This window comes from Bos grunniens, chromosome 18, assembly GCF_055505025.1.
Source record: "Bos grunniens cultivar Pamir isolate PY7600 chromosome 18, Bosgru_T2T1.0, whole genome shotgun sequence".
Lineage (NCBI taxonomy): Eukaryota > Metazoa > Chordata > Mammalia > Artiodactyla > Bovidae > Bos > Bos grunniens.
Genome location: NC_141182.1, coordinates 2649118 through 2664969, shown reverse-complemented (window position 1 = coordinate 2664969; position 15852 = coordinate 2649118). Strand labels below are relative to the sequence as shown.

At 43.3% G+C, this 15852-nt stretch overlaps 1 protein-coding gene across 7 annotated transcripts in view; it reads right to left on the bottom strand.

Annotated features, from left to right (window-relative positions):
• Nucleotides 1-1305: 1305 nt before the first annotated feature.
• Nucleotides 1306-15852, bottom strand: part of ZFP1 (ZFP1 zinc finger protein) — a 30741-nt gene continuing 16194 nt past the window's right edge. For 4 of the 7 annotated variants that reach the window (XM_086349905.1, XM_086349904.1, XM_086349903.1 and 1 more), the window contains 2 exons: nt 5932-6058; nt 1306-3392 (listed from right to left, as the gene is read on the bottom strand). In XM_086349905.1, coding sequence (XP_086206031.1) covers nt 2308-3392; nt 5932-6058 — 1212 coding nt within the window. In that variant the 3' untranslated portion in view covers nt 1306-2307. Of the gene's footprint in view, nt 3393-5931; nt 6246-15852 lie in introns of those variants that run through there. The other 3 variants (XM_086349907.1, XM_086349906.1, XM_086349902.1) reach the window with 2 other exon arrangements.

Here is a 15852-nt window from a genome sequence, read left to right as displayed (position 1 = left end):
CTCACACACACTCCCCCACCCCATCTGTCCTGATGTACACACACTCACACATACTCTCCGCTACCCGCTCCGTTCTGGGGTACACACACACACACACACACACACTCCCCGACCCCATCTGTCCTGGTGTACACACACAACATTCTCCCACTCCATCTGTACTGGTGTATACACACGCTTTCCACTACCACATCTGTCCTATTGTACACACATTCACACACACTCTCCCCTACTCGATATATTCTGGTGTCCACACACTCCCCTACCCCATCTGTCCTGGTGTACACACACACACAACCCTCCCACCCCATCTGTCTTGGTGTACACACTCACACACACTCCCCCCTACCCCATCTGTTCTGGTGTACACACACACACACACAATTTACCCACCCCATCTGTCCTGGTGACATTTGCCCCTACACACTCTCTCTTTTCCATGATTATGTTCTAGCTGTGGTACATCTTTATCACAGTTTATTCAATCATTTCCTTACCAATGGTCCTTCATATTGTTTCTTTTTTTTGTCCTTACCGAAAAATACAATGTACATTGATAAACATATAGTTTAAGGTGCTGGCACTTTTTTTCTTAGGGATGGATTCCCAGAAGCAAGTCTGCTGGGTTGGCCCTTGAACAACACAGGGGATAAAGGCACAGACCTTCAGTGTAGTTGAAAACCCAAGTATAACTTGTCGGTCCTTTGTATTCAAGGTTCTGCATCCACAGATTCAACAAACGGAGGCTGGAGTACGTACTCGCTGAAAAAAATCTGTGGATAAATGCACCTGCACATTGTACACCAGTGCTGTCCAGGGGTCAACTGTATGTGTGTTTTTGATGTTAAAAGACAGAGTCATAATTGTCCCCAAGGAGGCTGTCACAAACTGTATTTCTAACAGCAGTGTATGAAGTTACCCTCTTCCGCTGCTTCCTTGCCATTAGGAGATGACAGTTTAGAAAGATAAGACTTACTGGGCTATGGCTATTCTGACAGATCTGTCCAGAAAATCACTCATGTTCATATACAGTCACAGCACAGCAATAATCCCCAAAAATAACTACAAGAAAGGCCAGTTACAGCAGCCATTTGCTGTATCAACGCATGATCTGTGATGAATAAGGAAAGTGTGAATTTGAAATGAGGCCTAAAATGGTATCTTTGAGTTATGCAAAACTGAGAAATTTTTTTAGGTTAATAGTGTGAGCCTTTAAAAGAAAGACATAACTCACACTAAGTCACATTCCAAAGGGAAATGCTTTTGGCTGATGACAGTGAAACTCATGGAAGTAGAACTATCTTCTTTAAATAGAATTCTGCAAAAGTTTATTTCTAAAGTGTACTATGCACATGAAGTTTTTAAAAGCAGGAAGACATTTATTGACAGTTACTTAAAATAAATTATTTCTCTAAGTCTCTGAAATGTGACACTTGAACTACATACACATCCTATTTGTTGCAAGACAATGTATAAAATATTAAGAGAAATAAGGAAACACAGAATACAAGTGGTTCCTGGGTTATACAGTATTTTGGTAAGACATGCATTTGTACGTAAATACCCCAGTGAAACACAAGCACACGTTGGGTGCGGCTGTTCTTTACACAGCCCGTGTGTTCTGTGCTACACACTGCCTCCTTTTCACTCTCTTCAATTTCTCAGTTATCTCACACTTGCATACTTATGTGTCAGTAATACTTCTGGGAAGTCTTCAGCAAACCCAGAAGGCTAAAACTTCAACAACACTGCCTTCTGTTGACTGATGAGGCAACTCAGTAACTGTGTACCCGCAAGAGGAGAAAACGTACGCTCTCTGGAATGCATCCTGGATTGTAAGGTACTGAAAAAGACGTGATGCTCAGTATGGAAAATCGTGTTTGGATGTCCTAATTAGGACAAGAATGTCAAACTCTCAGTGTCTGTTAAATTTACATACATAGATCTAAAATACAGTGTTTGTGTGTGTGTGTGTGGCATATTCTTGCACATAACCACTGAATCCATAGAGTACTATCTTTAGCTCCTTTATGCTGCCCAGAATACTTCATTACTGAATAATTCCCTCAGCATTTCTAAAAGCTCACTGTAATACAGGTGAGTTTGTCTATTTACAGTTGGATATACTCTGGTACATACTGTTTACCTGGGTACCATACCTAACTGTTGGTACAACATTGTTCTTAGGGGCCCCATTTTTCCACATTTGTGTGGATAGATTGCATATGAGTTCCCATGTTCCTTCAGCACCTTCGTGAGGTTCCTCCCCATGGGAAGGGTTCTCCTTGGTACAAGTGGGCTGCAGTGTCAGGGTCTGTCCCCGGTGTGAACTCTCTGATGGACACTGAGTCGGGACTTCCTGCTGAAGGCTTTCCCACACTCAGCACACTCATACGGTTTCTCTCCCGTATGGATTCGCAGATGTAATCTAAGAGTTGACCTCTGGCTGAAAGTTTTGCCACACTCAGTGCATTCATAGGGCTTTTCTCCAGTGTGAGTTCTCATGTGTATAATGAGCTGTGAGTTCTGGATGAAGGATTTTCCACATTCACTGCACTCATAGCGTTTCTCCCCCGTGTGAATTTTCTGGTGTATAATGAGATTTGACTTCTTGAAGAAGGTTTTTGCACATTCATTACACTCATAGGGTCGTTCTCCAGTATGAATTCTCTGGTGTGTGGTAAGTTCAAATTTCTGGGCAAATGTCTTGCCGCATTCGCTGCATTCATAGGGCTTCTTCTCCATGTGTGCTCTCTGGTGTACAATGAGGTTTGACTGGTGGGTGAATGCTTTTCCACATTCCAGACATTCAAAGGGTTTCTCCCCGGTATGAATTCTCTGATGTTTAATGAGGTTTGCTTTATGGGAGAAGGTTTTCTTACACACATTACATTCATAAGGCTTTTCTCCAGTATGTATTCTCTTATGACTAATGAGGAGTGATTTAAACGAGAAAGCCTTGTCACAATAATTACAGATAAAAGGTTGCACCAAATTTCTAATTTTCTGGTGTTTAAAAATGGCTTCTTTATGGCTGAAGGCTTTCCCACTTTTATTATATTCTGAGTATTCCACTCCAGGATGGGTTTTCTCTTGTTTCAGATAGAAAAGTGCTTTTCCAAATCCATTACAGTCATCTGCTTTCTTTCTTATATAGTTTCTATTGCTAGTAAGTAAGTCTGAATTATATCTCAAAGTTTTTTCATATAAGTCATATTTATAGGGTACTTGTCTTAAAGAAACGAAGTCTGTGCTAAGGTTAAATGTTTTTCCAAAGAGATTATTATCTCTTTCTTCGGTTGGTGTCTGGTCCTTAAAGATCACAAACGGCCTCGCCTGCTCATCTGGGTTTCTGGGGTCTGTCTCCATCTGGTCATCAGCCTTCCATACCTCTAGGAAAGAGCACATGAAATACTGTCAATCTTTTCACCATAATGTTACAGAATGTGAAGCTCCACAAATGGTCCACTGCAGGGCTGTCTCTTTCTTTAGTTTGGGACCCAGTCTTTCAGTATAAAAAAGTCCCCAGTTCCGAGTTTTCCTAGCCCTTAAACAATGAAAGAAAAAGACAAAGCCTGTGGCAAAATGGACACAGAAAACACCCCAGATTACAAAACGACCTTAAAAGTGGGTAAAGTGAAATAAAAACAACTGATGTGGGAAGGCTGGCAATTCCAAAGACAAATGCGACTTGGTGTCCTCAAGGACACCAGCTGACACAGAACAAGATAATAAGTAGATGTTAAGGGAAAAAACCAGGCAGATCTAAGTTGAGCAGCCAATGCTGAGACTCTAACTGTGGTCGGATGGCCACCACATCTACACACTCAAGGCTCTTTCCCCTTTCCTCTCCTCTGTTCCTCTAGCCGGTTTACCAGTAACTTCCTGAAGGCAACATTTCTCACAGATTTGCAGACAGAACCCTACGCGGAGCTCCAAATCTCCAAAGTCAGACTTTTGCAAGTGGAAGGCAAAATCCAGAAACTCATATATTCTGTAGGAAATACAAAAGGGATCCAAGATCCTTTTGGCAGAATCACTCACTGCTACTGCTGGGTGCACTATTTTTTTCAATCGAAGCTGTTAGAGAAAATGTTTCTATCATTGTATCTTATTTTTCTCCTTTAATGTGTTTCATTTCTTTCTCAAACCAGTCTAAGTTCCAGCTTTTATTCCAAGGAATCTCAAGGATCAAATTTACCCGACCTCCCCCTATGCTGTACAAGCCTTTACTTTCATCTCTGCATTACTGGTTATTCCTGATCACTGGGTCCTGCTGCCATTTGTGGCACTCGTGCTGAGAAATGTGTATTTTCCTTGAGGCTGTATACCAATTCCCATGACCTAAAATACAGAAGTCACCATTCTGGCTAGATGACAGTACTAATGAAAGAGAAAGTGATCATGAAACAAAGGTTTATAACATGCCAGGAAAGAATCAAGGCTTGACTGTGAGAGGCAAATAGATATAAAAATTAAACAGGAAAAAAACTAAGCAGGAAGAAACTGATGTTTGGAGGTATGACTCAAGATATGAGGTGCACAAGTCATCTGTCCTCAGCTTTCTCTAAAGGTTTAGGGATTTGAAAAACAGATTCCTAAACAATACTTCAAAGGTACCAACCCATTCATAATCTCTAGGATATTACTTCCAATGGCTTCTATCAGATTCTCCTTCCCACCTTCCGCATTTTTCCTAGTATTTTTTTTTTTTTGGACTTGGCATAGTTTATTAAGACCATTTGATTAATAACAGAAACAGTGTTTCTGGTTAAGTCTTGGAAAAAAGTATGAAAATCTTTCAAAAACAAATATCAGTACTTACAGTTCACTCAAGACCTATGCCCAGATGTTTTATTTTTTGAAGGAAAGGAAAAAATAATTCTGGATTATGCCACCTATTTCCATGACAATACCATCTCAAAGTTCTCATAGTAGAATAACATTTTAAACATTAATTGATCAAATACTGTTTTATCTAAAACTAAACTAGCAAATATTTAAGAAGAAAAAAAGCGAACTGGTGGTTTTATCTTCATCATTTTCTTTTTTCTTTTTTTTTAAATTAAATTATTTAATTGGAGGCTAATTACTTTACAATATTGTGGTGGTTTTTGCCATACATTCACATGAATCGGCCATGGGTGTACCTGTGTTCCCCATCCTCAACCTCCCTCCCACCTCCCTCCCCATCCCATCCCTCTGGGTCATCCCAGTGCACCAGCCCTGAGCACCCTGTCTCATGCATCAAACCTGGACTGGCGATCTGTTTCACATATGATAATATACATGTTTCAATACTATTCTCTCAAATCATCCCACCCTCGCCTTCTCCCACAGAGTCCAAAAGTCTGTTCTTTATATCAGTGTCTCTTTTGCTGTCTCGCATATAGGGTCTTTGTTACCATCTTTCTAAATTCCATATATATGTGTTAATATACCTGTTTTGGTGTTTTTCTTTCTGACTTACTTCACTCTGTATACTAGTATGTTCTTTTTTGGGGGAAAAAAAAAAAAAAAGAATTTGGCTTACGACGGGTCTGAGTGGTGCCATGGGGGATCTAGTCCCCTGACCAGGGACTGAACCAGGCCCCTTGCATTGGGAGTGTGCAGTCTTAGCCACTGGAGCACCAGAGAAGTCCCTCCCTAGAAACTTCTGAACTGGAAATTCTAGCTCTGATACCCACAACTATTCTTACTGAAAATGTGGTTTGATAATATTAGAGACCTTGATAATGGGACATGGCTCCTAACTGCTTGGACTTGAAAAAGCCTGAAAATAAAGAAGGCAGAACTTCAGAGTCTGCACTATCTCAGCTTTAATACATGAAGCTTGAGACCAAAACCAAGAAGCTTGTAATTTTGGGTAGCTGAGAAAGGACCTAAACGCGACCGGGCAAATGCTGAATTACACCCGAAAGCTGTCCTTACCCACTGACAGTAAGTTGCTGTAATTCTCCAGCATCACGTCCATGTAGAGGATCCTCTGAGAGGGGTCCAGTTGCTCCCATTCCTCCTGGGTGAAGTCCACAGTCACATCGGTGAATGAAACTGATCCCTGAAATGGCATATTGCTATTTATTCTGATATGATTAGCATTTGGTGATGCAGGAGGGACACATAAAAACATACTCTATGTTGTAAAAGAATCATCTTTAAAATTTACATACGACACAAACTGTAAAATTTCATTGTTTTGTCATGCCTCCAAAAATATCTTTATAAAAGTTAACACATTTATTCAGATTCCCATAAATTCCAGCATTGTCATATTTGGCAGATACTAAGATTAAATATTAATATGCAGTATTTAATGTTTCCAGTTAGTGATGATGCTCATATAGGTATTATTTTCGTGGTCTCAAACTAAACAATATTTAAAGAGTTAAAGCTTTGAATATTTAAAGGTAGAATATGAAATTCCAATTATAAGATAAACTATCAGGCATAGGTAGAGATCTCTCTACTATATCCAAACCATAAAAAAGGCAGACAAATAAAAACTAACAAGTGAGACTACAAACTAAAAGGCTTCTGCACAGCAGAGGAAACCATCAACAAAATGAAAACCTTATCTGATACGATTTGCAAATATTTTCTTGCAATCTACCAAATGAGAGAAAATATTTGCAAGTCATGTACCTGATGAGGGGTTAACTTAGCAGAAAAAAATACCAATCTGATTAAAAAACAGGCAGAGGAAACAGACATTTTTCTGAAGACATACAAATGGCCAACAGGTACATGAGGTGTTTAGAATCACTAGTCGTCAGGGAAATGCGAATCAAAATCACAGTGAACAGCCGTTCTTATAGGTGTGCTGCCTACTCATACATATAAAGACAAGGCTACTTACATGTCCTTTATATTGTACAAGGCACTTCAAGTTATCTAGAGATGATTTAAAGTGCCTGGGAGGATGTATGTGGATTGTATGCAAATACCACGCTTTTTATATAAGGGACTTATATAAGGTCCATCGAGGATACCGAGGGATGACTTATCACTGTGTTTATTTCAGTATAATTTACAAAAACCGAATATGCAAACAACCTCAGTATCCATTGATGGAATATCATTCAGCCATAAAGAAGAATGGAATCTTGCCATTTGTGACAGTATGGACCTTATGCTACATGAACTTAAGTCAGATAAAGACAAATACCATATGGTCTCAATTATATGCAGAATCTAAAAACCAACCAAAAAAAAACCCCACAAGCATGTAGACACAGAGAACAGACTGGCTGTCAGAGGCTGGATGGTGGAGGAAGGAAAATCAGGCAAAAGGGGCCAAAAGGCACAAATCCCCCTATAAAGTCAGTCAGGTAACGCACAGCATGCTGACTGTGGGAACGATACTGTATTCATGCCTGAAAGTTGCTGAGAGAACAGATCTTAAAAGTTCTCAGACTCAGGAAGTTACGTGTGTATGCTCAGTCATGTCCGACTCTCTGCAGCCCCACGGACTGTAGCCCACCAGGCTCCTCTGTCCGTGGGGTTTTCCTGGCAAGAAAGAGTGGGTTGCCATGTTCTCTTCCAGGGCATCTTCCCGACCTTAGGGATCAAACCTGCATCTCTTGCGTCTCCTGCATTGACAGGCAGATTCTTTACCACTAATGCCACCTGGGAAGCCCAGGAAAACTTAGAGGAAGAAAAAAAATATGAGATCAAGATCTGAACACTACAAATGACCCAGTCATATTGCATGAATTTTCAGGTAACCCAGAAGTATTGTTTTATGACATCTTATAGGAATCTTTAGCCATGTGGCCTGGGAGCGGAGAATGCTGGTGGTAGGTCATCTATGCCTAGGATCAGTATCACTGAGGTCAGCAATCACAGAGTCAAGATTTTCCCAGCAGTAAGTATTCATTCCCATTTTCAGATCACTTCTGAAATCTGTTACAAAAACAGGAACACTGGGAATTTCCCAAGGAATAAACTGAGTACTGAGGACCAAGATCAGTCTTCACCCTTAGAGGCAAGCTGTAGACCCCTTGAGTCTAACCTTTGCTTCCTTTCACTGCATCTCAGCTGCTACCAACGCTTCCTAACTCTTATTTCCTGTCTCTTCTTATTCTCATCTACTACACATTATAAGCTAGCATGATTTTTCTAAAGTATAGCTCTAACTATAGGATTGGCTGGATTTAGAAACATTGTCCATTATCTCTTAAATTAGTGACTAGCCCAGCGCTCAACACATTTTAAATTCCTCCTCCATCCCTCCTTCCCCTGACTCCACTGTCTATGCACAGATTCTCCCACTTAGGTCAGGTCACAGATTGCTTAGATGGGACCTTCCATAAGTTGAGTCCCTCCTCTTTTAAACCGTGGACTTTGGTTATACTTCTCATGCGGCATATATTTCACTCTGCTTTCTTAAAAAAAAAAACAAAAAAAAAACACCTTATTTCTCTTACTCTCCCCATTAGATGTTATGATTTTTTAGACCAGAAATTGTTCTCTCTGTATTTCTGTTAGCATGAACTACATGAGTACAAGTTAGGTACTCAAAGAAAATAACTTTATCTGAGTTAGAAAACTAGAGCTGTTTCTCTCTAGAAACAAAGGAGACAAACATAGTATTTCGGGTTCATCTTTGATATGAATTTCTCAGGGTTGAGGTACACTGACTCAAAGATCTTCTTTCTCCATGAGACCCTCAACTTCTGCAGGTAACTTCACTGCAGACAGAGCCCGAGGGAGGAAATCGGCCGGAGGTCCCCAAACTCCACTGCGTGGGCCGAGAGCGGCAGAGGCCAGCGTGCCTTCAGAACCCGCCCACCGGAGGCCTGCCGTCCACTCGGGGGCTTCGGCGTCTGAGATGGCCTGAAGATGGGGATGCTCAGCATGGGCTTCCGACTCTCTGGCCCAAACTGGCTGCTTCACAGAGGGGACAGAAACCCGCCGGCAGGACCCCACTGGGCAACTACAGCCTGATCAAGAGGCGCAGAGCCTGGACACCTCGAGGGGCTGGCTGTGCTCCGACTGCGTGTTCTTTCACCAGAGGCAGGACTCTGGGCTCAGAAACATACGGCTTGACCACTGGGCTGACAGCTGAGAAAGAACCTGGAACATGGAGCGGGTGGCTGTGACAGGGCGCGTGGAAGATCGGGTGGTATTTTAAGGGTGGGCTAGTGCCCTCCCTCTCCAGAGTCCCCCAAACTTCATTCTTTCCTTTTCATCTGAGCCTCTTCTTCCTGTCTGCACACCCTCGACCTCAGGAGAAAGGTCTCACTTCTGTATCACTTGAATGATCCGTAATCACAGAATATATGCCCAAGCTACGTTTGGTGCGGGGACAAACACAAGGCTCCTAGCGAGTGAAGCTGCAGGTGGCGGGGCGGTCTTGGTACTACAAGGGGGTGGGGGGGAGTGTGGAGGGGATGGCGCTCAGTCACACGACAGTCCAGCCTGGGCCCAGCCTACTGTGGCTCCAGGGATGTGACACCAGCCGGGATCAGTGGGGTCTAAGGGAATGCAGAAGGCACGTCTCTGTTTCTGAGTTTAATTTTGGTCTTAAACTGGCGAGTAGTTGATTTAGGATGTCACATTCGCTAAGACTTTCCAGGTGGTCCCTGTGGTTAAGATTTCAGCTTCCAGTGCAGGGGTGCGGTTCAACCCACACGCCTTGCTGCCAAAAAAACCCCACCAAAACATAAAAAAAGCAAGACTGTAACAAATTAAATAAAGATTTTTTAAATGGTCCACACCAAAAAAAATTTTTTTTAAATGTTGTGCTTAAGTATTTAGCAATTCGATTCACTAATATACATGGGTGTCTACATATTCCTGTGCTATACAGTAGGTACTTGATTATCTCTTTTCTAGGGTGTATATAATTCCAACCTCCTAATTTATCCCTCTCCTTAATCCTTCCCCTTCAGTAACTAAAAGTTTGCTTTCTACAGCTGAGATTCTGTTTTGTAAATTATTTCATTTGTAGCAATTTTTAGATTCTACTGGGCTTCCCTGATAGCCCAGTTGGTAAAGAATCTGCCTTCAATGCAGGAAACCCTAGTTTGATTCCTGGGCCAGGGAAACCCCCTGGAGAAGGGATAGGCCACCCACTCCAGTATTCTTGGGCTTCCTTTGTGGCTCAGCTGGTAAAGAATCCACCCGCAATGTGGGAGACCTGGGTTCGATCCCTGGGTTGGGAAGACCCCCTGGAGAAGGGAAAGGCTACCCACTCCAGTATTCTGGCCTGGGGAATTCCATGGGAAAAATATCAATAACCTCAGATATGTAGATGACACCACCCTTATGGCAGAAAGTGAAGAGGAACTCAAAAGCCTCTTGATGAAGGTGAAAGAGGAGAGTGAAAAAGTTGGCTTAAAGCTCAACATTCAGAAAATGAAGATCATGGCATCTGGTCCCAACACTTCATGGGAAATAGATGGGGAAAGAGTGGAAACAGTGTCAGACTTTATTTTTTTGGGCTCCAAAATCACTGCAGATGGTGACTGCAGCCATGAAATTAAAAGATGTTTACTCCTTGGAAGGGAAGTTATGATCAACCTAGATAGCATATTCAAAACCAGAGACATTACTTTGCCAACAAAGGTTCGTCTAGTCAAGGCTGTGGTTTTTCCAGTAGTCATGTATGGATGTGAGAGTTGGACTGTGAAGAAGGCTGAGTGCCGAAGAATTGATGCTTTTGAACTGTGGTGTTGGAGAAGACTCTTGAGAGTCCCTTGGACTGCAAGGAGATCCAACCAGTCCATCCTGAAGGAGATCAGCCCTGGGTGTTCTTTGGAAGGAATGATGCTAAAACTGAAACTCCAGTATTTTGGCCGCCTCATGCGAAGAGTTGACTCATTGGAAAAGACTCTGATGCTGGGAGGGATTGGGGGCAGGAGGAGAAGGGGATGACAGAGGATGAGATGGCTGGATGGCATCACCGACTCGATGGACGTGAGTTTGGGTCAATTCTGGGAGTTGCTGATGGACAGGGAGGCCTGGCGTGCTGCAATTCATGGGGTCGCAAAGAGTCGGACATGACTGAGCGACTTTCATTTTCACTTTGGGCTTCCCTGATAGCTCAGGTGGTAAAGAATCCACCTGAAAGGCAGGAGACCCTGGTTTGATTCCTGGGTAGAGAAGATCCGCCATCTCACATGCTAGTAAAGTAATGCTCAAAATTCTCCAAGCCAGGCTTCAGCAATACGTGAACCATGAACTTCCTAATGTTCAAGCTGGTTTTCAAAAAGGCAGAGGAACCAGAGATCAAATTGCCAACATCCGCTGGATCATGGAAAAAGCAAGAGAATTCCAGAAAAACATCTATTTCTGCTTTATTGACTATGCCAAAGCCTTTGACTGTGTGGATCACAATAAACTGTGGAAAATTCTGAAAGAGATGGGAATACTAGACCACCTGATCTGCCTCTTGAGAAATCTGTATGCAGGTCAGGAAGCAACAGTTAGAACTGGACATGGAACAACAGACTGGTTCCAAATAGGAAAAGGAGTACGTCAAGGCTGTATATTGTCACCCTGCTTATTTAACTTATATGCAGAGTACATCATGAGAAACGCTGGACTGGAAGAAACACAAGCTGGAATCAAGATTGCCGGGAGAAATATCAATAACCTCAGATATGCAGATGACACCAGCCTTATGGCAGAAAGTGAAGAGGAACTCAAAAGCCTCTTGATGAAAGTGAAAGTGGAGAGTGAAAAAGTTGGCTTAAAGCTCAACATTCAGAAAACGAAGATCATGGCATCCGGTCCCATCACTTCATGGGAAATAGATGGGGAAACAGTGGAAACAGTGTCAGACTTTATTTTTTTGGGCTCCAGTCACTGCAGATGGTGACTGCAGCCATGAAATTAAAAGACACTTACTCCTTGGAAGGAAAGTTATGACCAACCTAGATAGCATATTCAAAAGCAGAGACATTACTTTGCCAACAAAGGTCCGTCTAGTCAAGGCTATGGTTTTTCCTGTGGTCATGTATGGATGTGAGAGTTGGACTGAAGAAGGCTGAGTGCCAAAGAATTGATGCTTTTGAACTGTGGTGTTGGAGAAGACTCTTGAGAGTCCTTTGGACTGCAAGGAGATCCAACCAGTTCATTCTGAAGGAGATCAGCCCTGGGATTTCTTTGGAAGGAATGATGCTGAAGCCGAAACTCCAATACTTTGGCCACCTCATGCAAAGAGCTGACTTATTGGAAAAGACTCTGATGCTGGGAGGGATTGGGGGCAGGAGGAGAAGGGGACGCCAGAGGATGAGATGGCTGGATGGTATCACTGACTCAATGGACTTGAGTCTGAGTGAACTCCGGGAGTTTGTGATGGACAGGGAGGCCTGGCGTGCTGCGATTCATGGGGTCGCCCAGAGTCGGACACGACTGAGCGACTGAACTGAACTGAACCCACTCGCTTCCCTGGTGACTCAGCTGGTAAAGAATCCGCCCGCAATGCGGGAGACCTGGGTTTGATCCCTGAGTTGGTAAGATCCCCTGGAGAAGGGAAAGGCTACCCATTCCAGTATTCTGGCCTAGAGATTCCCATGGCCTGTACAGTCCATGGGGTCACAAACAGCTAGACATGACTGAGCTACTTTGACTCAGATTCCACCTGTAAGTGGTATCATATTTGCCTTTATATGTTTGACTTACTTCACTATTATCTCCAGGTCCATCTGTGTTGCTGAAAATGGCATTATTTTATTTTATGGCTGCAGAATACTTCTACCATATCTTCTTTATCCATTCATCTGGCAATGGACATTTTGCTACTGTAAACAGTGCTGCAGTGAACCTTGCGAGCATGTGCCCTTTCAAAGTGTGGTTTTCCCTGGATAGACACCCAAGAGTGGAACTGCCGAATCATCTGGCAGGTCTGTTTTTAGATTTTAAAGGAACTTCCATACTGATCTCCATAGTGACTGTTACCAAGTTTACATTCCCAACAATGGCTTAAGAGGGATCCCTTTCTCCATGGCTTTCCAGCATTTCCTGTGTGTAGACTGATGATGGCCATTCTGACTGCTGGAGGGGACACCTCATTGGAGCGTTGATTTGTATCTCCCCCATAATTAGCAATGCTGAGGAGCTTTTCATGAGTAAAATTTACCTCTTGAACTTGGGTTCCTGAAAGCCTACCCTATTTGAAGTTGTTTATGATTATCTACCCAAGACATTTTTTGAGGGCCCCTGTCATTTACAGCTCCAAAGGTCTAATGATTATGAAGTGCCCCTAAGCACTGACTTTAAAGCTGTTTTTATAAGAAATGGCCAGAAGGTGGCAGGATTTCTTCTTGCCCCATTCTGGTTACTCTGGGAATATGAGCCTGAGGGAGGGAAGGTCCTGTTCCTGGGTGGTAAATTACAGTGGGGTATGCCTGACCAAACACCCAAGGGCCTGATGAGTCTCATACCTCTTACCCTTCATCTTCCGGACAGACCCCTAGCCCTGAAAACCTGTTAAGGGTACTGTCATCAGAGGGGGGGCAGCTCTGATGGGCAGGCTGGAGATGGTCACTGTCAGGAGACAGCAAGAGGCACTCCACTCATGGCAAAGGTCATGAGGAAGGAGGCTCGGCATACACAAGGGCAGGATCGAGCCTCAGGAGTCCCCCTGGATATTCTTGAGCATCTACGCCCAAAAAACCAGAGTCTACCTACTTTATTGCTTTGTGCTCTCACCTCTGACTTCACTGGGGTCTGTCCCCCACCACCATCTCGCTCTCTCTGACAAAGAGTTAACTTACAGCTCCAATTAATAAAGTTCCTGGGCATTAGGAGTGTTTAAATCCAAACCCCTCAGATAGCTCTCTAACTCACCTGACAAGTTTACCAGGACTCCTACAGCTATGCATACGATTGTTTACAGTCTCTCAGCCCTGAGAGGCATGGGAAGCTTAAGATATTCAAATAGCTTAGAGCCTCTCAAAGAGTTAGAAACTGTCAGAATAAGATTTCATTGATGAGCCAATGCTTGCTGCCAAGTTTCCATATCCCCTGTATTGTATCCTTGAATGTGTATTAATATAATTGGTATGTAGAAAAAATAAATAGTGGCCTTGGTGTTAGCAACTTTAGACCCTTAAGGTAATAAATTCTTTCCTTTGTTGTAAATCCACTGCACCTCTGCCCTATAGGAATGCAACTTTATCTAACACCTTCGGAGCATGGCGCCAAACCTTAAAATAATTACTCTTAGAGAAAATAAGTCTTACAGTTGACAAACCTTTGTCAAGAGTCATAAAATGTTAATAGGCCTTCTGGCCAGAAGATGATGTAAATCACCGAAACCATTTGTGTACGATAAATTTGCAGGAAAGAAACCCTGGTTTCGATAAGGATCAAAGACTGCTGACTTTGCATGATTTCACATCCCCTATTATCCTCTATGTGCAACTTAGGGTATAAAAGCCCCTGTTGAAAATAAAGCTACGGGCCTTGCTCACCGAAGCTTGGTCTCCCCATGTCATTCTTTTCTCACTGCCAGGAGACAGCGAGAGGCACTCCACTCATGGCTGAAGTTTCCATCTGGAGCGTGGAGGTCCTCTGCGACCATTTATTTGCCTGGGCTTCTAAGACCCACTCGAGAAGGTGTCTAAGGTGGGGCACCTTCCGCTATTCGAGAGGGCACCTGCGGCCTCCGTGGTCAGAGCTAACCTGGTGTCACAGGTTATATTGATTTTCTGCGTAAACCAAGCTACTCAGCCTCTTTTCACCACTGAGCTATCCTCATTCTATTACTCTTTATATCTTTGATGAATATTTAAATTAATCACCGACGCCGTCTCCCCTTCGAATACCCTGGATCCAGCAGGTCACCCCGCGACAAGGAGAGGTGGAGATGAGGTGACTTTTCAGATCTCTTCCAGGCCAAAAGGTCCACCTTCCTGTGGTTGCCCAAGTCGTGTTTTGGCTGCCCCTGGACTTGGAAGACTGTGGTTCCATGCAGAGGGGACCAGGCACTACAGGTCAAAGGGGACACGTTTCTTGGTACATCCTCCCCAACACCCTGTATTTCATGACAGTCCAGCCTTGGGACTCAAGTCTGCTCAGGCACCAGGGATGTGACACCAGCCTGGGTGAGCAGGGCCCAAGGGAATATAGCAGGCATTTCTGTTTTTCTTTTTGAATTAATATCTGTATTTTAAACTGGAGAATATTTGCTTTACAGTGCTGTTTGTTCTGTGTACACCAACCTGACTCACGCTGACAGGTGTCTACATATTCAGTTTAGACTCTTTTCCATCTAGGTAAGTACAGTAGGCCCCTGTCGATTAGCTCTTCTCCATATGCAAGAATGTATGTATATTCCAACCTCCTAGCTTGTCCGACAGTCCTGTCTTTCCCCTCTGGTAACGATAAGTTTGTTTTCTATAGCTGTGACTTTCTTGTTGGCAAATTAGTTCATTACTATCAACTTTTACATTCAACCTATAAACGGTATCTCACATTTGCCTTTCTCTGTGTGACTTACATCACTCAACAGCATCATCTCTGGGTCCTTCCGTGTTGCTGCAAATGGCATGATTTGTTCATGAGCCAATAGTATTCCATTGGCTTTACCTTTATCCTTTCATCTATTGGTGGACACTTTGGTGCTCCCACTCTTGGCAACTGTCAATAGTGTTACAGTGGGGCTTCCTGGTGGTCCAGGGGCTCAGACTCTGAGCTCCTGATGCAGGGGGTCCCGATGTGATCCCCAGCCAAGGAGCTAGATCCCACATGCTGCAGTGCAGACTGAGGGTGCCTTGTGCCATAACTAAGGTCTGAGGCAGCCAGATAAATACATCCTTTCTAACGACAGTGCCACAGAGAACCGGGGTGCGTGTGTCTCTTCCGGTTGTCCTTCTCCTAGATACAGGTCTGGGGATGGGA